At 41.0% G+C, this 22,528-nt stretch overlaps 1 protein-coding gene across 2 annotated transcripts in view; it reads right to left on the bottom strand.

The window, feature by feature from the left end:
- The window catches only part of PLCB1 (phospholipase C beta 1), a 398,333-nt gene that overhangs the window by 120,497 nt on the left and 255,308 nt on the right, over positions 1-22,528 (bottom strand). For both annotated transcript variants that reach the window (XM_063331245.1, XM_063331246.1), the window contains exons 9-10: positions 21,439-21,605; positions 988-1,134 (exon numbers count right to left, since the gene is read on the bottom strand). In XM_063331245.1, the coding sequence (XP_063187315.1) occupies positions 988-1,134; positions 21,439-21,605 (314 nt within the window). The remainder of the gene's footprint in view (positions 1-987; positions 1,135-21,438; positions 21,606-22,528) is intronic.

Raw genomic sequence — 22,528 nt, 5'->3', positions numbered from 1 at the left:
TCTGAAGGACTTCGTCAGCCAGGGCGAGTTTGTTAATAGCGTTAAAAAGCCGATGTTATCCATAAGTCACATTTTTAGCACACGCTGTAGCATTACTTTTTGTTTTTTAACGTAATGCTAAGTCATTAACAAACATGACAAGACAAAGCAAACATTAAATCAAATAGGAGAGAACTCCCTGTGCACATCTGCTTGTCAAAAGCGTTTCTTCCTACGTACGCTAAACTAAAATAGTAAATATACAATTATTTTCTTACAAGTTAACAGCACCTTAGTCTAGAAAATGAGTGCCAAAAGTTGGGTTCCTAAACTGTCCTCAGTTTTTCGGAATCTTAAAACACTGTTGACTTTGCTGTGCAAAGAAGTTCAGACTCATTAACTCTAATTCAAATTAACAGGAGCTTCTGGGTGCTCAGCCTTTTAAAAAACATGATAGCATCTAAAAATTCCAGCTCAGACATTAGATATAGTCAGAGACCAGAATTCCATTCCTTGCAGATATGAATGGACTGTCAGAAAGCTACGTGCCATGTTGGGACTTCTCTAATCTCTGAATCAAAGCAAATTTCATGGAGCTCAACAAGCTGTCAGATTTAATGTTTAGGGGCAAATTTATTAGCTACAGAGATGTTTCCCATACTCCTCTGGCCATCCTTGGTTGTCATAAAAAATACATTGTTCCCTCTCTTCCCCAAATAAGGACCTTAATCTGGAATCCTGTCTACGTTGAGGGAAACTTTCCAGGGACTTCACTGGCTTCAGACCAGACCTTATCTGAACAAGCCAGTTGCTGCTCACCTGTTAATATTTGTATATTTGATGTACGTTCGTAGCAGACAGAACAACAATCAAGTGCTACCCTTGCTTCACTGAGACTAAGCTCCATCATCATTTACTGCTGATGCTTTTAGTATATTTTATGGTATCGCTGCAAATATGCTTTGAATTTTTGTTAAGATAAGAAATCAGATCCCTTCAACACTGTACCTGTGAGGTAGGTGTTGTGTGAGGAATTGATGAAGTAGTGTGACAGTGGTTGAGACATATCTTCATTTAAATCCAGTTTCTCAGGTGGAACGACGCCATTTTCTTCTCCACTCAGATATCGCATAAATCCATCCACTGATATCTGTCCTGAGAGAAACACAGATCCAGGGAAAGCATCAATTAATTTCAAGTACAGATTTTGCGACATACAGATGCTAGGTTCACTATACATTTATACACTGGTGCGTGTGAAAGACCATATAATCATCAGACTGGCCTTCATCTAGTTATTAATATATTCTTTTGTTACTATTACCTCATTTTCAGCCATATAAGTTGCAGGTAATACACATCCCTTTACCTGTACCAAAGATAAATAATTTCATAATCAGTGTCTATGGATAACCAATGGCACAGGGGAGTCGCAGTTACAGAGGGCTATAAGAACAGAGAAAATAAACTAAAGTCTATCAAGGAAAGGGGCCTTCTGGGGACAAAAGAAAGCATGCTTTCTAGAGGAAACCAAGAAACCGTCAGACAGAGTGCCACAAAAAGAAACGGGTAACTTTGACCTCTTTTGGGTATGATTCAGCGCTTGTATATGAACGCAACCGAGCTGCAAAGCAGAGCAAAGCAAACTAAATGAACCACCTTTCAAGTGGGAACTAAGCTTTGCTTTGTAATTTTTACATTTGTCTTCTGTTTCATATCTCACTGGAGTGCCGGCATAAATGATCATCTCATATACTGCTGGCAAATTAGAAAGCTGAGTCCTATCCTCAGCTTAAATATCACCATTGATCTCAGCGGAGCTGTGCTTATTACGTCAGCATGAATTTCTCTGTCAAGCCTTCTGCATAAAGTTGATTTTAGGGTTAGTGTCGATTTGTACATTTAGACTAAAAAAAATAAAGAAATCCAGTAGTTTATATTTGAAGATTAATGCTTAACTGAACAAATTTGAGACATTTCTCTTTGCCTGGTATTTTGTTATTTTGCCTAGATTTCACCTGTAGATTTACTCAACCACTTAGCTTTAGTTAAGTCAGCTATTTCCTATAGTAAAACAGATCTTCTGTATCTCCGAAGACCCTTGAAGCAGCTGTGTGCCTTGGTGACTCCCAACAACGAGAACTTCTTACCTCTGGTCCCCAACCCAAAATATTCTGTGTAGCACCTCTCCTGAAAAAAAACTTAGTTGACAGACAATGGCATTGAAAAATGGAAGACTTCAGTTCTGTTCCCAGTTCTGCTACTCTCTCCTTTTAGAGTCAATCCCTTTTTATCCCAAACATAGAAACTTACATGTATTTTTCTGGTATATGAAAAAGTAACGAGCCACCCTACATAATTTTCATAAAGCTTGTAACCACGTGATGCAAATATAGCATGTAAAGCATTTACTTAAAATCTGTGCTTGGACCCTAGGATTTGGCTCTTGATCAGAGAGAAAAAGGTCTAACAGTCTTAAGTTCAGATGCCTCATTTTCATAACAAGCCAAGATGGTGGCACTAAATGAATCTATTCATGTGACAAGGAATGTAGTGACAATACAGAGCAATGCAATTATCATTCATTCTTATGACAACAATTGTAAGATGGTTAGAAGGAAAAACATCAAGTCCATCCACTATTTTAAGACTGTAATCTGAGTGCAATCTCGTCAGGCTCCACAGCTGCTTTTTTATAGAGTAATTAATCATCCACGGAGAGAGGCCCATGTACTTTCCTTTTAACAAGAAAAAAATATAAAATGGAGAAAATCAGGAAACACCCCCCCCCCCCGAGGTTTTTCATGAAACTAAAGACTTATGAACAACTTATCTGCTGTGTGAATCTACCAGAGACACAATTAGGAATGTGAACAGTATCAGGCACTATCACGGAGTTAGCTTGAGCTAAAATCCACTGCACCGAGTTCACTGGGATATAGATATCATTTGTGGTGTACATTTACACCACAGAAGCAACATCATACAGAAAAAATGGGTAAGATCTCAATTGGATAGCTGCTACACGGGGAACCAGCAAAACCACGTGATTTGCGACCTCTGATGTTTGAGACGGCTCATCCAGAGTCATCTTTAGCATCTCCATGTTGTTTTGAATGCATGCCTTTCAGCCAGACTAGGAGGCTTAAAGTTGCTCTGTCATTCCTGCTCTAAGCTAAAATGAAACATAATGTTTTTCCATACGGTACAATTCCTCGAAAAACTGTGGCATTCTAATCACATGGTGTTCAGAAAGGTGGCCATTTTGTTATACAGATATGCATCTCAATCCACTAGACATTGTATTCAAGCATCTCAAAGTGATCTCTGTGTTTAACACTCAAAGTACACCTGAAAAACAGGGTTCTTGTAGTTCTTGTTTATCAGATGGAGACCTGAAGCGAAGGATAAATTAAGTGACAATACCACATGGAAAACCTGTGGGTTAAGCTGGGCGTTGAACTGCACAATCTCTTAAAGCCTGTTTGAGTGAACTTGAACACCTTTGGGATAAAAGCAAGCAAGGCCCAGGCCTGCATTTCCTCCCTTCTCTCTATTTTGTGGATCTTTCTGCTTCTTTGCTTCCTTCCACACCGAAGACAGACAAAGTCTGTAGAGTGGTCCTTCTGCGTATTGCTGCTGGTATTAACATAAATCACAGCAAGCATTATTCACACATATAATCACGTAGTTTCTGCGTTACACGGTTATCTGAGCTTATGGCTGTAGAATGTTATTTTTCCCCATCATAATTAAGCAGTCAGCATTTCAGAAAGTGAAGCAATTTGCAAGTTCAATTACAGATGATATTGCACCAGTGAGAGTCTGACTGTGGAACAGAGATGGCAGATGTCAAAGGGACTTTGTATCCTGGATATTAAAGAGTAGATTGTTTGTGACCAATGTTAATGATATTCTGAGACCAACTGCAGTGAGGACGATCCTCGGTGGACAGTCATCCAAAAATGAAATGGCCTCGATTTATTGGGAAGATTTGTTCTCTGTTTTCTTAAGCATATTATGAATTTACCACAGACAATGCCAAGAAAAAATAATTTGTGATCAGTTCTTTCTATTACAGCTGCCACCTTTTATCTTCAGATATATATTAGGAAGATTTAATGATATGATTAGATATAAAAAGTTACAGGGAAAAGAAACACACCAGGCAAAGACACAAGGACAAGACACATTCACATTTTTTTTTGGCTTGCACATAATTGCTTTAATCTCACCTGAACCCTAGGCCTTTGATGAAACTTTCAAAATAATCAGTGTGCTTCATATACTTACAATTGTGGCATTAGCTGGATTGTCTTTTTCACTCACTGCTGCCGTGTTAAATTCGATCTGATGTCACTTATTCAGACAGAGGCAGCCCCAAAGATCACCAGTGTTTGTTGAAATGCTACCACCAACTTCAGTAACGTTTGGTTCAAGACCTTCCTAAATAATCCTAAGTGCAATGCAAAGAAAGCGGAGACTCCGGAGGACTCTCTTTTAGCTATGTTGGCAAAGTCAGATCCCGAAGAGCAAACACAGCTGTAACCATAACAGAAGCTATGTCAACAGCTACAGTCCTCACTGAAGATCCTTTCCTCTGCAGGGTTTGGAGTTTACCAGCTTGAGAAATGTATTTATTTTTCCCCTCAAATCTCTCTTCTCTAATTTACCTGATTAATTTATCTGATTAATTAAAACTTCCCTATGGGGTCACTCTGTAGTGCTGTATTAAAACACTTAAACAGCGCAAATATAAAAATGCCTCTTTTTTTCCTGTGGCGTGTGGTCTATTTAAATGTCCAATACTTAACTCCTTCCACCGTGCCACTGGAACACCTTCTGCCATAGAGAGCAATGGCTGCCCCGGGCCCGCAGCTCCTCCTCTCCCCTCAGGGCTGCCAGGGCCGCCCCTCACATTTTTCCCCTCAGACTTTTCCCCTCACTCCTCGCTGCCGACAGCGTTTTGTCCTTTCTTACAGCCGCCTGCCCCAAGTGGCCACCATGGTGGCTGAGGGGCCGGGCTGTGCCCTGAGGCGGGGAGGCCGGAACCGGCTGAAGCCGGCTGGAACCAGCGGGGGGCAGCGCCGGCCTCTCCTCACAGAGGCCCCGCGGCTGGGCACCCACAGCCAGTTCAAGCCAAAAGGAAGGATTTTCTAATCAGTTGTTCTGTTTTCAACTTAATGCAAATCCACTGCTGCTCACAGGGCGAGTGCCGTCCCAGCGTAGCTGGCCCGGCAGCGCCGCACCTGGAGGACTTGCAGAGTTTGTCAAAACCGACCGTCTCCGACACAGAACTGGACAGTCCTTCCCCTGGAGTCACTAGACTGAAGAAATTTGTGATGGATGTCAGCTGCAGGATATTTGACTGTCAAAGCACACATAAGCGACTGGCTAAAGTTTTGTGCCAGTCAAATATTTAAGTAACAGATCGATTTTAATGTTTTTATTGTGCAATGGAACAGGTCTGTTAAATAAAAGAGCAAGTATTGAGGAGAAATACGAAAGGCATCTGATGTATTCTTAATCACAGACATTCCCAATACCTCAAAATTATAAAATGTGTAGCTGAACACTTGTCGATAAATTATAAATTATATATTGTATTCACTTCTATGTAATTCTAAAAATGTATCTGCATGCAAAACTTACAAGAGCTAGAGGTACTGGAAAGTCTGGAAATGCCTTTACATGCCTCTCTCCTTGTTTATACATCTACATACCTTCCAAAATCCATTTTCCAAACGGGAAGGAAGCTTTGAAAAGAAAGGGACCTCGACGACTCCACATCTTTTGAATATTTTACCCATTACCTTCTAGGTATGAAACACACGGCAAAGCACCCTCGCCATCAGAACTGCCCGCTTGCCCACGCAAACTGCTCTTCACACGTTGGAGTTCCCATGCCATCGTTTCACAAGAGAAATGTAGCCCAAAATCATACACACTTTTAATTTGGAAGCTCAACTTCATCTGGCAGTTTCTTGGAAGGGAGTTTGTCAGCGACTGTCTCACCTGCTGCCTCCAAACCTCATCCTTTATTGCAGAAAGGAAGAGGAAGCCCACGTAGGGGACTCCAAAAATGTCCCCAGCGTTCAGCGTTTCACCTGCAGCAAAGTGTGAAGCAGCTTCTTAGCAAGCGGTTCCACAGGACACCTGCTCCATACGACCTGCTCAGTGGTGAAATTCATTGAGAGATCAAAGAACCACCACCAGACTGACAGCCAAGTGAGGTCAACCAAAGCTGGTATTTACTCACTAAAATTTGGTAGGCAGGAGAAGTAATTTCCTTCTAGAAGAGTAATATATTTAATAGGGATGCTGAGAGGTTATATTGAATTTCCCAGGCTGTGATCAGCTTCATTATGTGAAACATGGGAAGTGTTTGTGCAGCAGCTTGATCTTTTTCTGCATCCCTAGCTTCACCTGATTGCTCCAAAATAGTTACAAGGGAGGAAAAAAAGAAAAGAAGAGCACAAACGAAGCGGCAAGTTCTGAGTATTTCACAATATTTCCTTATTAGCTAAAGCTACATGATCCTGTACCTTAGAAGATCTATTATACTGGATCAAAGACATAAATGTTCCTGAATGGCAGTTTAAAGAAAAGTACATAAAAACATAACTGTTATTTTGCCTGTAAGAAACAGGGCTCCTTTGTGGTCAATGTGTGTCACCTCTGAAAGACAAGAGAAGTCATTTCCACCATCCTAAATCCTTTTTCTTGGAAGCTCTCTGCAGGCAGGTGGCATACTGCTGGCAAAGACCTATTGAAAATTCACAAAATCTCTAGGGGCAATGAAGTGAATCCTCTCTTCTATGGTTCTTGGATATTGTCGAGATTCATCAATCAAGATATCTTCTGCAGTTTATGAGATCTGGAATATCCCCATTCCTGGGAGATGGTGTTCACAAATTTGCCGTGAAACAGGAATTCCAGCCAGTTGGTTGAACTGGTTGACAGGACAGACTGTACTTTGTGAGTGTAGTGCCCGGAGGCTCCTCTATTTGAAGACTTACTGTTATCACAAGGCTCTTCATAATCATCTTTGACTACATCTAGAGAATGTAGCCTATTTTTCTCACCAAGGCCTGTGACAGTCTTTGTGCAGGGCCAGGGCACTATGCCCTTTCCTGGGCAGGCGCAGACACAGATAATAGCCTCATGTAAAACTGTTCTCGTGCAGTTTCCAGGGCTGGCAAAAGCATAGGCTGCTTTCGACACAACAATCCTTCTCCTGCTGCTTAATGAGACATAGGTAACTCAACAAGTTCCTGCTTTCCCAACCCTGCTGGTGTGCCAGCATGACCGGCATATTGTTCTGGATGTGGAAATGCTCGTGGGTCCCTGGGAGCTTGCCAGCTCATCAACTTGAGGATGTAAACAAACCCCTGCTCACTCAACACCCCCAGCACTGTGCCAAGCACAAGATAAGAGACGTGAGGGCTCCAAGTAGGGCTGAGCTTCCAAAAGAATCTTCTTCACCGGTTCTCTGCAGTGGCCCAGGATAAAAGTCAAAACCCCAGCAGTGTGGTAGTCTGAAGGAAACAGAAAAGTACAGCTCATCCTGCAAACTTCTTAACCCAGCTGGTTGAAGTAAACTTTGTCACCGTTATTTCCACAGGTGAGCTGTACGCGCGGCTCCTTGATTGCTACTTGTTTTCCCCGGGTCTGACAAGCCTGCCCCAAGGAGCCTTCCAATCCTTTGAGGAAAGTCTTGGGACAGAGTAGGATGGAAAACTGACAGCAGAAAACACCACTTATCTGCACACTTTTCTTTGCACTTCAGTCTTGCAGCTTTAACATCAGCCTTTGCTTGTCCCTTAACATTTGTGGATGTTTTATATGACAATTAAAACATGGATTTGCTTGTAAGCAGTCAACAGGTTGGGCTGCATGGATCTAAAAACATTTCTTTCCATATATTTGCAATCTTAATAGAGCCTTCTATTTGTTTATGCCTATGCTTTTATCCACTCAGTCATGTAACTGGAAGGCACAATTGTGCCAAGAGATGTTGTTAAAGTAAAAAAGAAAACAAACAAACAAAAAAGGAAAAGCGACAATTAACTGGCACCTTGTATCTCCCAGCCAGCAACACAGAATTACATTAGGATTTTGTCTGACAGCAAAATCAGGTCTATTCCGATGCAGTCTGTAACATTAATCACATTCACTGTAATCCCATACAACTGAGCAGTCCTCTCAACTCAAAAGATTAAAATCCGCCAAATAAAGCAGCTCTTTTATAATCCTGCGAGGGATCTGTACAATATGCCCCATTGGGAATTCTATTTCACAAACCAGCGCTGCAGTTTACAGCTCATTAGGTATTAACATTTTCACGCACAGTGTAGAGTAGGATGCATATACCCCTGGTGTGTCTCTTGATACCAGGCACACATTAGCTACTCTATGCTTTCTAGCTTTGTGAGCCAGCAGAGAAGTTCACAAGAATGAATTTACATAAAATTCACACTGCGTGGGACACGATGTGCCAGAGCCACTCTGATAACACTTGTAACATTTGCATTCAAGTGATTTTGGAAGTGATGCTGAAACCCGTTCATCTTTCCAGACACGAGTGCTATTACTATATTGCTATGGTGTAACTGGAATTTCTGGCTGTGTTCAGTTTCGCAAACTGGGGCAGGACAGGACTGCATTGTCCAAGCAACATCTTCTTAATAGCAAGGAGAGAATATGGTACAAGGTCAGCCCAGGCTGAAAATCGTAGTAACGCTCCAATTGCATTACTGGACTTTACTCCAGCAACACCAGTACCGCTCTATTTCAGAAAAACCAGAAAAGATTCTCAGCCCTCGGGTCAGGAGCTGCAGATACTTCAAAGTGTGTACGTACCAACCATCACGTACACACCACATGCAGAAGTTGCCAGTAACTCCTCCATTTTAGCAATTTTCCCAATGATCGGCAAGAGGAAGAAATCATACAAGTCAGACAGTTTTATCAAATTAGTAAGTAGACGAAGGCCAATACATCTGAATCGCTGTATCTGAATATTAGAGAAGCATTTAATTGCGTTTCTAAATTCAAATTTTTACTTATTGGAAAAACTAATCTGCAGAAAGCACAGATAGCAATAAACTGAGGTCAGAAAAGAAGATCAGAGTTTCTTTGAATTTGAAAGCTGAACTGCACACAAGAAGTCCAGAGGCTGCCACACTGATCAGCAGTAGGTCTAGTTTCATACAGTCTTTAATAATCCAAAAAAGTAGAATCGATAACACAGGGTTTAAAGAACAGACAGTTCTGTGGGAGCTGTTATCAAATCAAGATGGTAAAGCTGTAATGGACCAGGTAAATGGGAAGGAAATCAAACGAGAAAACAAACAATAATTCAAGCTAGGTAGCTAATCATTCAAGCAAAGAAAAACCTACAGTAGAGAGCTAAATTGGGAAGAAGATGCCTAGAAAATCCTTGAAAGCAGACAGACCTTGAAAAGCAGACAAGATGCAGAGAACAGCAATGCATCTGCATGTAGCTGCATCAAAAAAGTTGGTTGGAAAAAAAAATAAATAACTGATTGGCAGGACATTTTACTGTCAAGTCATTGATGAAAGGGGTAAACATGCATGGCATCAAATATATCAACATACATACCCATAACTAAACCTAACCATACAGCCAATCCTATAGATTTAATGGACATAAGCTACGCTAAACTTAGCTATTGACAACATCAAGGGTCTTAATGGGACCACTGACTCTGCACCCAGTCTCATGACTCCTGCTCTTGCCTCCTAGTATCAGAAACGTCTCCGACAGAGACGATCATCTAGACGTTATGAACAATAACATATGTCACAATATATGCCAACACAAGAAAGATCAAACACATTAAGCTGAAGTGGCAATAACATAATGGTCAAGAAGTGTTTAAAGTGTAAATGATAAGGAAGAACAGTTACAGTGGCCAAAGGCAGAACCAAGTAATGAGATCAAAGTGAGCAATGGAAAACTTGGGGTGAGTGTCCGAAAAAGCTTGGCAGTGCTACAACTAATTGCGCCAGGAAACACTCTTGCAATGGGCTTACGGGTTGTCTCATTGCTTAAATCCTTTACAGGCAAACCAGGAGAATATCCTGTTGCGTTCAAATCTCATTTCAGATTTCTAAACTTAAAGGAAAATGTAGTAGATTCAATTCTGCCCTCAGTTATACTTGCTCAACTACTTTCTGTAATTAGACAGTTACCTGGCCACAAACCAAAACAAGCTTTCTTTGGCAACATGTTCTTGAAAAAGAAACAGAAAACTTAGTCTGTAAGAAAGGAATAGAGCAAGATTCATTGCTCTACCCTTGAACGTGTATATTGTAATAGGACACAGGGCAATCCGGATGTAAACAAAGAGAGAATGGTTAACTCCTATACGATATCCAAAATAAATGCTTACTGAATGACAAGCAGTCAGAGAGGGGAAAATGTGGGAAGGTAAACATGTTGTGCTAAAGTAGAGCACATAGAAGAGCTCGCTCAGTATCAGTTAATCCATGCAGAAATATCACATTCCCAAGGACACTGAGAACCAGAATATTTTGCAGAGTAAGGATTATCAACCAAGTAAAGCTGAATTCAGTACGTTTGAATCAGAAATGCTCGTCATTCTAATGAAGCTATCATATCCATTTTACCATCTGTACAAGTGCACAGAGAACACTGACATTGAATACCATTTATTTAATTTTTTTAAAGAAAACGTTTGCAAACAGAAAACCACTTTTCTGAACATGTTTCAGAAGAGGCACTGCAGCTCAAGACGCTTAGTTCACTTCAGGGAGGAAATATTTCCTACAAGCTTTTAGGCAAGCCATGCCAAATAGAAAACTTCATATTTTTATGACAAAGACCATTTTCATTCAGAATGAAAACGCTGGGAGCATTCCAAGGACAGTGCCATCTCAAAAGGCAAGGAAGATGGAGCGTCACCTGAGAAGAAACAAAAGTTTCCAAACCTCACTTGGGTCTGTTGGCATGAGCCATCCATTTTAACAAGATCTTAAAGTCACTGTGGAATGTTGAGCATGCTATTTATTTATTTTGTTAGAAGTCAGAAGTTTTTTCAGCCCTTTTCAAACACCCAAGAAAGAAGGGCTCTAACCCATACAGGCTACAGCCTATGAAATGTATGCATTTTTCTCTAGTAGCTCTAGAAAACAGTAAAACACATGCATAGGCAGGGGAGATTTTAGACACTCAGTATATTTTCTCTTCCTCAAAATTTAAGTGTTGGAAACACATTTATATTAATGGCTATTGATCATCTAATTCTCCATAGCACCTTAAAAAAACTCTGCTGTAACACAGCATGGCCACAGCTCAGGGATTCTGGTAAGCAGAGGTGTTGTGTTAAGGAGCACAATTATTAGAACCTGTTATACTACAAAACAGTATTTTAGTAATAGAAAATATATATGTAGCATATGCCTATGATAACTAACAAACACAAAAGCGTCCAATATCTTGAATCAAGAACGTCTGTGTTACAGTTCATATTTAACCAGATCCCTATATGAAGTATCAACGAGTTTCTTACTGGTTATCGTCTCCTCCCTTTTCAGTCACAGATCGCTCTTGCGTTAAACAAAACCAGTTTCTAAAACATTAGCAGACATATGTATATACATATCTGAATATTTAGTAATTTTTAAGGAGTTGGGTAAAATCCCACTCTGTGTAGATAAGCAAGCAATCTCTCCTAAGTCTCAAGACTGATGCAGAGTGATCAGCATCATCTCCGAGTTGGACTGTGAAGAAACGCCACATCTAAAGTTAGCTACAGAACCACACGGGACTGCAGCTTACTCCCTGGCAGGCATTTACTTTTCTGCGTTTTTTTCTTTTTTGTTCCCTGTCCAAATTCAATTTTGCTTAAAAGCGCTGGCCTGACTTTTGCAGCCTTTACATTAGCAAGCCTCAGCTACTGTCTTCCAGGTTCTCATCCAAGAGTGGGGCATTGGCTATTAAAACCCCCAATGAATCTACACCTTGATGATTTCGGTTGACGTTGCAAGATAACGCAGAGCAACACAGAGATGTAACCGACATTATTGCGGTGTCAAGGAACTCTGTCCTCAAGACCCGCCTTCCCTACCATAACTACTGTCTACAGGCAAACACCCGCTGCTCTGGACTTCAGCTGAGGTCTGGAGTGTGATCCAGGAGAAGGAGGTGCTAAGGGCCCTGGCACCCGGGCAGGTCTCATTCATTACATCAGGACAAACGAAGCAAAAGCAAACACAGTGCGCTACACCCAAGTCTCCCAGCAGACACCTTAAGCTTGGTATTTCTGAACGCTTTGAGCCCAAATTGCAACCATCTACAAAAATTACTGTGGACAGAAAGTCTGTGGGGTCGCTGGGTATTACGGACACAAGCCCACTCTCTAGCTGCTCTTGACTTTTCAGCACAGAGGTAATAAAGAAATCGTTTCTGACAGCATATCCCTTACGGGATACGAGACGGCAGACAGTTTAGATCCAATTAAATCTGTAAAAACACTATAAAACCACCTTCATGCTAGTTCCTAGCTAGCAGTGGAACGAGCACTTTACAACGTGGCAGATTTCTAAGACGGGCAGACAACTAGATAAGTGGAAAGATTTAAAATCAGACAGATAAAAATACCATTAGTCCCGGCAATACTACAGTTATTTCTGACAGACTTGAAAGAGGGCCACTACTGGAATATGTCACCATCTTTCTAAATCTCTGAAAAACACGCTCTGTAGAATGCCTTGGAGTGATCCTGGGAGATGTAATAATGTTAAATGTTGGCTTACTTCCAATTGCTAAGTTGCATTAAAAGACATCTAAAAATACATACTTCTACTCTGAAGCGATACTTCTCTACATAAGCTATTAATGCACTTGCCAAAAAGACTGTTCTGCAGTATAACGGGAAGACAGAAGAGTAGAGTGTGAGCATGCTAGAGGTGGGAAAAAACCTAGGAAAAGCCTTCTTCATGGCTAATATTTTTACTTCCAGAAACTCCTCCAGTTGAAGAGGTTAATATTAAAAAGTGGAAAAGAATAAAGGCATGGCTCTGGAAAGACATTTCAAATAAACTAAAAAAGAAGAGACTTCAGTCACTTGAAAAAGACTTCCTTGTCTGTTCCTTAAACTTGGTCCTGCAGCTGCAGGCACTGCCTTCGGCAATCCCTTTCATAAACAAATCGAGCTCTATCTTAATAACAATTGCTTTTTCTGCCCTCTTTAACTACCTCTGGTCAGTTGTGCCAGGACCATAAAGTTCGGAAACTTCTCTTAATTTCCAGCCTAAATTTATTCAAGGCCACTTGAAACCGCTGTGTTCTTCTGCCAACATTGTCCTCTAGCTTACCACTTCTTTCTCCCTCCCCAGCACTTAACCCTGATGTATTTATAGGCAACAGTCCTATTCCAGCTAAAGGATATTGTGTGAGAGTAGATGATTACATCTGACATTATAAGGGAAACTTCCTCATATGGTCGTTGTATGACAGTAGCGCATACTCCAACTAAGTTAACAGCCCTGTTATGACGGATGCCACACATACCGAAAGACTCGCAGGTCATTGCAAGCTCCTTAAGGCAGAGACTGACCGTCTATTTAGTCAAGCTGACCAAGGGATGAAGCAAAAAACAAAATGGCACATGAAAGGGGATGGCCAAATGTCAATGAGCTCATTTGTGGCGGAGCCAGGAAAACGGCGCTCTTCTGCCACCACTTCTGGATGTCACCCACTGGATCACAGCAGCCCTCACTCCCTCTGTCCTCATGGGCCCTTTGCAGCTGCAAAGTGCTACATTTGCAGCAGCCATAATGAAGAGACAAACCCCACAATGTTTATTTAAAGTTTATCTACATTTGTTTCCTTCAGCACTTGAGTCCATGCTGCTTTATGTTTTCAGAAGTAAACTTTATCTGATATTAATCTTCAAATAATAAATCCCACTGCTAAAATAGAATACCTCCCTGTGCTCCATAAAAGAGGCAGTAAAACAGCAACAAGCACAAAGAAGCTGTTTTACATTTAGAGTAAGTTTTCTATTTATGGACTCGGATAGTCTGAGGCGGAGTCAAACACAATACAGGCAGGCAGCAGCAGAAAAGCATTTCTGCATAACCCTTGAAATGCGGAACTGTTGTAAGACTCTCTTTACTTACCCCTGAGCAAAACCTCTACCTGAAGGGAATGATGCAACTCTAGGTATGCTGCAAAACCGCTACTCATGTTTGCTTTATGGTCCTGCCACCCCAGGTTCTTCCATCCATTTTCAATGTCAGGACATAGGGTGTAAGCCTGCCTGTAGGGTTTGAGCCTGGGGTCCATCAGGTGGTCTATCAGGGTTCCAGGACATGGGACAAGAGTCATGGTATGGTCAGCTTCCATATTAGCACAGGTCTGCCCTGACTGCTGAACTTCCGTTACCACGATTAGTTTATGCTCTGCAGCTCTGAAGAGATAAATTCCACAATAAGTCTTGTCCATTTTACATTCGGCGCAGTTTCACTGATGGCAGTAGAGCTATTCCTGGTACCAGACACCAGTCCCAAAATGCATTTCTGCAAAGCTCATGCTTCTTTCCAAGTGTCTGTATTATACGCGGAAGATTAGGAAACTTGCCCTCCCTGAAACCCTAAATATATTTTTGACATTTTCATTAATTCTAGTACCAACAGCAAAAACTAACTCCATGCATAAGCACGTGGGTCTCAGATCCAAGCCAGTTCCTACACTTTTAAAATGCAACCGAAGAATAAAAGTCAAAGATTTTTGCTCTTTTACTAAGCCAGATGCTACCGTGTCTTTTTTCACTGTTGCAAAACCCGTTATTACTAGTCCACATCACGTTTCATTTTGTTATCAAGGTGTTAAGTTAGAAAGATGAAGCACTTTACCTGTAAAGCAGATACAAAAAATCCTCCTAATTGAGGATTTCCCATTCTAAAATATTTTTACAACATTTAGCCTTTTACTTGAGATGCAATCTTCCAAATAATTGCAAGGTCTGAAACGAATTTTACAGCTTAACTAGTAACTAAAAAACAAGCAACTAAACAGAAAACACAGTGCATTACAGAAACATAATTTGCAAATTTATTTTAACAAGTCGTTTCCATTAACTTACTTATGGTGATACATTATTCATACTAGCATTTGCTGCATATATATATTGAAAAATAATTTTAAAAAGCCTTTCTGGCAAGGTACCTAACTTAGCACTTGTTGCTGACAGCATGGGATAGGCTACAACTTTTGTGTGGGTTATAAATTTTAAAGAGTAATAAATCGTGACTGGGATCTATTGTTCTGTTGTCATTTCAGAATGACAAACAACGCTGAGAGCTCTTCTCTTGTACAACTGGAATGTTGGAAAGCCCTGAAAATCCCAAAGTTAATGGGTTTTTTGGTAAGTATTCTTAATTTCCAACATTACAGTTAGGAGGCCAAAGGATTTCAACCATTTTGTAACACTTCCTACAAATGTTTCAGTGCCAGAAACCCCCACCATTTCCCTGCATGGTTTATACATCTGAATTTATGCTTTAAATATGATGAAGTGTGTCTTAAAAGTGTAGCCACAGTTGCACGGTACTTGTTTTTGCCATTAAAATCCGTTGCCTAGGAAATGACCCCCTTCTGCCATCGAAAGGCTCCACTGTGTAATTACTCTTAAGCAGTTACTAAAAGGTGAATTTAATGTGGTGGGATGAAAATGTTTAAAATGTATTAATGTTTAAGGGAGGAAAAACACATTTGTACTGAAGTGAATACTGCCTGGTGTGAAGGCTGCCATGAGAAAACCCACATGGAGTAAATGCTGTATAAAATTACATATATCTTAAGAAAAACTCAGCACAATAACTGCCAATAAATGTCCACTAGCAAACCAGAATTAACACTGGAATTCAAAGAGAGTCATGGAACCAGCTGCCCTACAATCCTTCTAAATACACGTCTAACTAAAACTAACTAAAACAAATGTGTTTCCAAATAGGTACAGTTGAGAAAATCTGGAGAAAGAAACGCTGTGAAATACAAGAGGAAAGCTCTTTTCTTCTTTGCAGATCTAAAGGTTTGGCCCTTTAAAATTACATAGGCAGAGATATTATTTAAATGAATGCATACTTAAGAGAGAAAAAATTAACATCTTTATGCCATTACTTATCTCAAAGACGCCTTCTAGTAGGTACAATCTGGTGTACAGATCCATTGGCCAGGAAAATCTCTGAAGCACTTCCAGCCTCTGTTTTTAAAGCTTATACTACAGTGAAGACAATCTCTTTCAATAAAAACCACTCTAAAAATAATGGCTAATAATAACCTAACCCTTGTCTTGCTCCCACCAACAAGGACGGTAGGAAGCATATATTTTATTGCTATAGCACAGTTCCAGCTTTTTCCATGTCTTCTTTCCCTAGCAAGCCTTGGTTTTATACTCTTCATTGCTAGTCTGGTACATGGGTATAGCTCTTATTCTTGCATGCTTAGAGTCTTTAAGAGACACAGGATGCCCCTAGAGCCAAGACTGGTACTCAGTGGTTTTCAAAACACTTACTGGTTTCAGAAGCAAAGGTTTAACTGAGACAACAGGATTTGAGCTCTCAAAGCTCTGGGGTCCGTTTGATCTCAGAATCTTTTAGAAATGAATACATTGTTAAGTCACGAACAACTAGCACATTTTTGCAGAATTTCTGCCACATGTATATGGTAAATTTCACATAATTCTAGAAAACGGGACTACCGTTCCCAGGAGCCTGGACACTGCAAGCAGGGCTACCTGAAACTCAGCACTGATGTCCCATGTCCCATCTCCCATCCATAATGTAACAAGATCCTGAACAACTTACTTTTATACAAGCCTTCCTAGAAATAAAAGCAAATAAGGAAATTCCCAGTCAACCACTTGGCAACTGATTTATTAATACACATCCCATTATCAACCCGGTAACTTGAAAGGGAATACATTGAGCGGTTATGGAGCCACCCAATGCAAATGTTTTACAGCCTGAAAATACCAAGCTATAAGATGCTACGTAACCAGGGCTAGCAGCCCCCCAGCGTGGCTTTGCTGACAACAAGAGGCTGCTCAGCAGTACCAGGAACTTCCTTCTGCTTCCACCTGATAAGGAAACAAGCTATACATAGCGCATTAATCTCCTTTGCTGTATGACACAAAGCATTAATCACAACCGCCTGCTTCAACCACAATAAAATACTATTCCAGATGCTTAACCTATGTAGATGTCAAGCCCCTGTACCTGCTGATGTTGCAAAAGCTCAATTGCATCCCAGCAATACAATACCTAAAAATACGTTCGCGATGAGCGGGAATGTGGGCAGCCTTCTTACTCGGAACTGCGCAACATAAGGCCCTTATCCAGTAAGCACACTGGCACTTGATTTTACCAGGTACCTGAAGAGCCACGTTTAAAAAATTTAAAATATTACGTATAGTTCTTCCTTACTGTGTTCAAAATACTGAAATTTAGCTGCAACAGGTTCAGAAATAGGGCTATATTATCAATCACAGGCATGGGGAATTATGAGATGTCAAAAGCATGTGACTAGTGCTGTCAAAGTTGAGGAACGGTACGAGCATTCTTTAGAAAGTCATTTAATTAGCTAGGAGAGAAGAATAATTAAGTTAAAAGAGAATATTGTTGTACAGTGGATGCGCACAGTTCACGAATACAGTTAGATGGGAAATCAGAAGGAGATATAATAATGAGATGAGTGAAGTTCTAGAACTGTCCAAACAGGGTAATGGGAGCAAAGAGTCAGGCTGTTTCTGATTGAGTTTCTATTTTATGAATTTGGCTTTAAGTTTTCAAGGAAAATCGCTAATTCTATTTAAAAGAACATTTTAATACATAAAATCTTATTTGCTAAAAAGCAAGTGCATCATACTCTCGGAAGTTGCCTGGGTACCTGTGTTCATGGTTATGGCCAGAAACTGCCCAGAAATTTCACTTCAGCAGGTCTGGGAAATAGGCGATCATGGGACCTGGGCTTCAATAGAGAATTAATATGATGTTCAAGGAGCGTAAGAGGTTTTTATATAACTATCCTCTCTTCCCACACCACCCATAAAGTTAAACGTATGCTTAAGTGATTTACTACTTCAAGGCCAGGACATTCTGCACGTTGCAAACACGAATCTTACTTCCCCAGCATCGATGTTTTTAATCCTTGCAAATTGCAACTATCCGGCTTAAGTTTGCATCTTGACACGTGCGCTACTGCGCGCAGGAAAAAAAGGAAAACGATACATATTTTGTCTAACTTTGTGAAAGATGATTAGAAATGTAGGCCTTGTGGCCTTATAGAATATCTGAAAAGTAAGGACATTTGCCACTAACTTTGTCTCAGGCTTCTGTAAAGTCATTGTCTCAAACACACACGCTGAGCAGCTGCAAATGTTCAAATTCCAGAACAATCTGAGGAAAAAGGGATTTAACTGGCATGAAGGCTGGCAATTTATATCACCTAATTCTTGCAAACAAGCCTTTAAAGTCTCTACCACCACAAAGTACTTCAAATCACTCATGGCTCAGAAGAAGTGGTTAGTCACAACTTTTAAATTTCTTTATGGTATTTTCTTCTGTTGTGGACCCGTATCTGCGATTTACTTCAAAGGAGTAACTTCTCATTGCCAAGAAAGAACAAATACATATACTATGTTGTCAGATCTTCTGGCTTGCTTCTTGAACCAAAACTCTGCAAAACTACTCCAGAAGTCCAATTATTTAATTGCATTGGTCTGGCACAACAGCGATGAAGTCATCCTTAGGCCACCTGTAACTCCCTTTCCCATCCCGCTGTTTATCATGTAATTCTCTCCCATCACTCCCTCTGTCTCATGGCCTTGTTACACTACTCCTCTCTTCCCTACGCTGCTCTTCTGGTTTTTGGTGTACCCTATTAATCCCGAGGACTTGTTTTAGTTGGGACCTCTTCAAGCTCACTTCAAAACAGAGGAGCACAAAGGAGCACGTGGACAATGACCCTGAGCCCATCTCTCTTCACGGAGCTGTTGGGCCCCGTTTTCTTTGAGAACTATGCTGGATGAAGGCTTCTGCTGCCTTCTCACCTCGTTTAGCTGCTGGTCTGGGTGCGCTAAGGTTTCTACCTGCTCTTACTATTTTAACTGACAGCACAGGGGCTGTTCCAAGCATCCTACTGCCGTTCCTGCCTCCCCACTGACTGCTTGCCATAGGCCATGCCACCACAAGAGACGTAGCAGAATATACGAGCAGCAGAGGTGGGAAGTTAAGGCCAACAAGTTCATGGGTATATAACAGTGGACCGCATCTAACTGTGGTTTGAACATCCACGGGCCTACTGAAAGTAACACCTCTGCTCAGTGACCCAAGCGAGCCCAGTTTCAGTGGCAGGTAAAGTGTCACTGAAGCGTGTCACTTTGCTTTGCCGCCCCTGCGATTCAGCCTATGAACAGTCCTTTCTGACGGCTGAAAGCCTGAGTGACAATCCCTTTTACAAAGCACCATATTAAAAGGTTCAATCATTATTTTGAGTACGCACAGTAATATTTTGGTGACATTTTACAGACTTGCAGCATTTGTTTGCAATTATTCTATGAGTGTAGGATTGAGTGCACACCTACACTTCATTTAATACACAGTGAATTGCATTCCCAACTCGAAGCAGATGTACAGAAAATATTGTGTCCCAGTGTCAATCCTGATTAGCCGATTTCTGTAATTTTAAGGCAGCACGTTCGGGATTCGCACAGGGGCCTGAGTAGCAGAACGGGCCAGTTACCGCAGCTCGGCCACCAGGCAGGTGCTAAATAAGAGAGGGCATCTGCAGCATGGAGGTGACCTGCAGGTTGTGCCAGCTTTGTCAGAGTTTGCTGGACATCAGTGCGCAAGTTTGAAGAGAAAAAAAACCCAACAAAACAAAACATAAAATGAATTAACTCCCAATGACCTGCCTTTCCCTTCTTAAACTCAGCATTTTCTGTGAGAACTGATTCTGGAGGAGCAATGTAAATCATACCTAGGAAGAGAGGCACCTATGGAAGAGCAAGTGCCTGCAGCAACCTGCGTCCCCATGTAAATTAGGGTAAGCTGGAGGTGTCCCACAAGTCCTACTTGAAGGGTGCTAGCAAACACCATCACAACACTCCTCTTTCTGAGGTTTGTTTGATGCTTCCTCCTTACTGCTAGTCAGAACGTGATTTCATTTTGGCTTCGGTGCTCTGCTAGCACACCTCCTTCTAATAAATCCTTTATTTGGTTTATATGAAGTGCCAATATCTGGGTAATAAGAATGATCTTTTAGGTACCAGACTCTTCTGCTGCTGATGCGAAATAAGGCAAGCGCAGAGCTACGTTCTAGTATTTGCGTGGATGAGACAGGAGGTCACAGTGTGTTTTCATCTATTCATGCTAGTATTCTCACTGACGTCAAAAGACAGTTTGCATAAGCACGACAAAGAAGCAGGATTTAACCCTCCATCAAAACCTCTAGAAACACTAAATTTGATTGGACAAGAAAAATAAGAAGCCTTATGAGAAAAAATTCCAAGTGTTTTGCCTTGAGACAATGCTGATTGTGGCGCTGAGAGCCTCAAGACATCTAGGTCAGACGGCGTCCAGGGAGAGGGGCGGGAGCGCCTTCAGTGAACCTCTAAGACTTTTGGGAAAGATGTCATTGTTTTCCCTTTGGATCCAAAAATCTCTGTACCAAATCAGTGTTTTTTTCATATCAGATCTGTTTTTCAGGATATAACCATGTCCTTAAAATTTTAAGGTATAAACACATTAAAAGCTGGGGTAATCATTAAGATATGTGGATTGGAATAAAACAGGATGCAGACACAAATTCAGTGCTATTTTAAGACTTGTGGTAGCAAAAATTTGCAGAGATTTGAGCAGGAGCTCTCTTGCTGGTTTTGGCAAAATGCCCAGTTAAGCCCTGACAACGCTCGAGACTTTCAAAAGGGAGTTTTCTGTGATTATCGCACGAAACACACTCAGCTACTCTCACATTTTACTTTGTGTACCACTTTATCAGAAAGCAGAGTGCTGGACTTATTCCTATTATTAAATTATAGAATTATCATCATCCTAGTTTTAACGCCACCGATTGTTTCTTTAATTGTTTCAGAATTGGGTAAATAGTCATTGTGATAGTAAGGTTTCTGCTGAAGTTTGCGTACCACAGCAACTGTTCTAAATTATCAATTACACGTACTGAAAACAAAATACCGAAACCAGCCCCATCCTTCCTAAACCGATCCCAACCAAATACATTTAAAAATGCACCACACAGTGTCTCACAGGCCTGTACAAGGCAAAAGGAGATAGTTGGAAATGCAAATTGATTCTGAACCAAGTTTTGCTTTAGCATGCACCGTAGGACAATTGGGTCATTACTTCAAATCACAAACCGAGTAGAGCAAGAATATAAAAGCCACTGACCTTTCTTTGCTAGATTACTGTTGGGTTCATACTTCTCGATCAGTTGTTGCACTTGTTCTTGTTTTAACGGTGGATAAAGGATTTCGTTTAATCGTGGATCACGTTGCTTAAAATTTATAAATTCCATCATCTGATCAACGGTAAGGTATGGTTTGCTCTTGGCACCACTAGAGAAAAATTAAAGCAACAGCAAAGCTATTAAAGTAAACACAAAAACCCACAAAAGGAATCGTTTTCCTTGAAATCTTGTTCAATGTTCTGTGATTTCCCAGGGAAACCGAAACAAGATTCAAACTATTGTACAACAAAACCATTGCCCCACCGTGTCTCTGGACTAATTTACTTTGCCAGCATGCAACAACAAACATTCTTCGTCAAACATCTAGGAGTAAGTTTTTAAAAGCCTTCAACATTACTGACACCAATGGGAAGAGTTAGAGCAATGCTAAAACCTTTTCATTCCTCTAAATTCCTGCAACAAAGCCATTTAAAAAAGTAAAAGAGAAAAGGACACGGAATTCAATCCTGAGCTTGCCACAAACACACTGTTGGCATTCCTGGCCCAACTATTTGGTTTTACTGCTGAATACAAGCTGCCCTGACTTCATTATTCCAGTATTTGCTTGAGGGTTTTTTTATAAACCTGCTAAAAAATGCTAGGCACTCTGCAAAGCAAGAGAAAAGCTGCCTGTTTAGAGAGGCAGTAGAAAGAGTGGGGTTTGGGCACAATTCGTTCCCAGATGGAGATGCAGGAAGGCTCCAAGCCAGGTGCCGTGCTTAGGGTTGTCTACAGCACTTGGGACTGGCCTACTTCTGCTCTGCGAGAGAGCAATGGGAAGTCTACCCCCGGGTTCAATGGAAGCAAACTGGGTCAAGGCTGAGTTCCTCTGAAACCTCAACCTTCGAGAAAATAAGCACAGGAGGAGTACGTGAGCACAGCCATGTTGCAAAGATGCGTTCGCTAATTGCTTTAGTGGTCTTGGGATGTATTTTGGAAATTACTTTGCGCTCCTATTGCTTTGTGTTCCGACACCATTGATCGGGCTTTGCTGAAACTGGGAAGTACAACAACTTGCTGCAAGGGGCAGAA

This window comes from Chroicocephalus ridibundus, chromosome 3 (genome assembly GCF_963924245.1).
Source record: "Chroicocephalus ridibundus chromosome 3, bChrRid1.1, whole genome shotgun sequence".
Lineage (NCBI taxonomy): Eukaryota > Metazoa > Chordata > Aves > Charadriiformes > Laridae > Chroicocephalus > Chroicocephalus ridibundus.
This window is presented reverse-complemented; position numbering and strand designations above follow the sequence as displayed.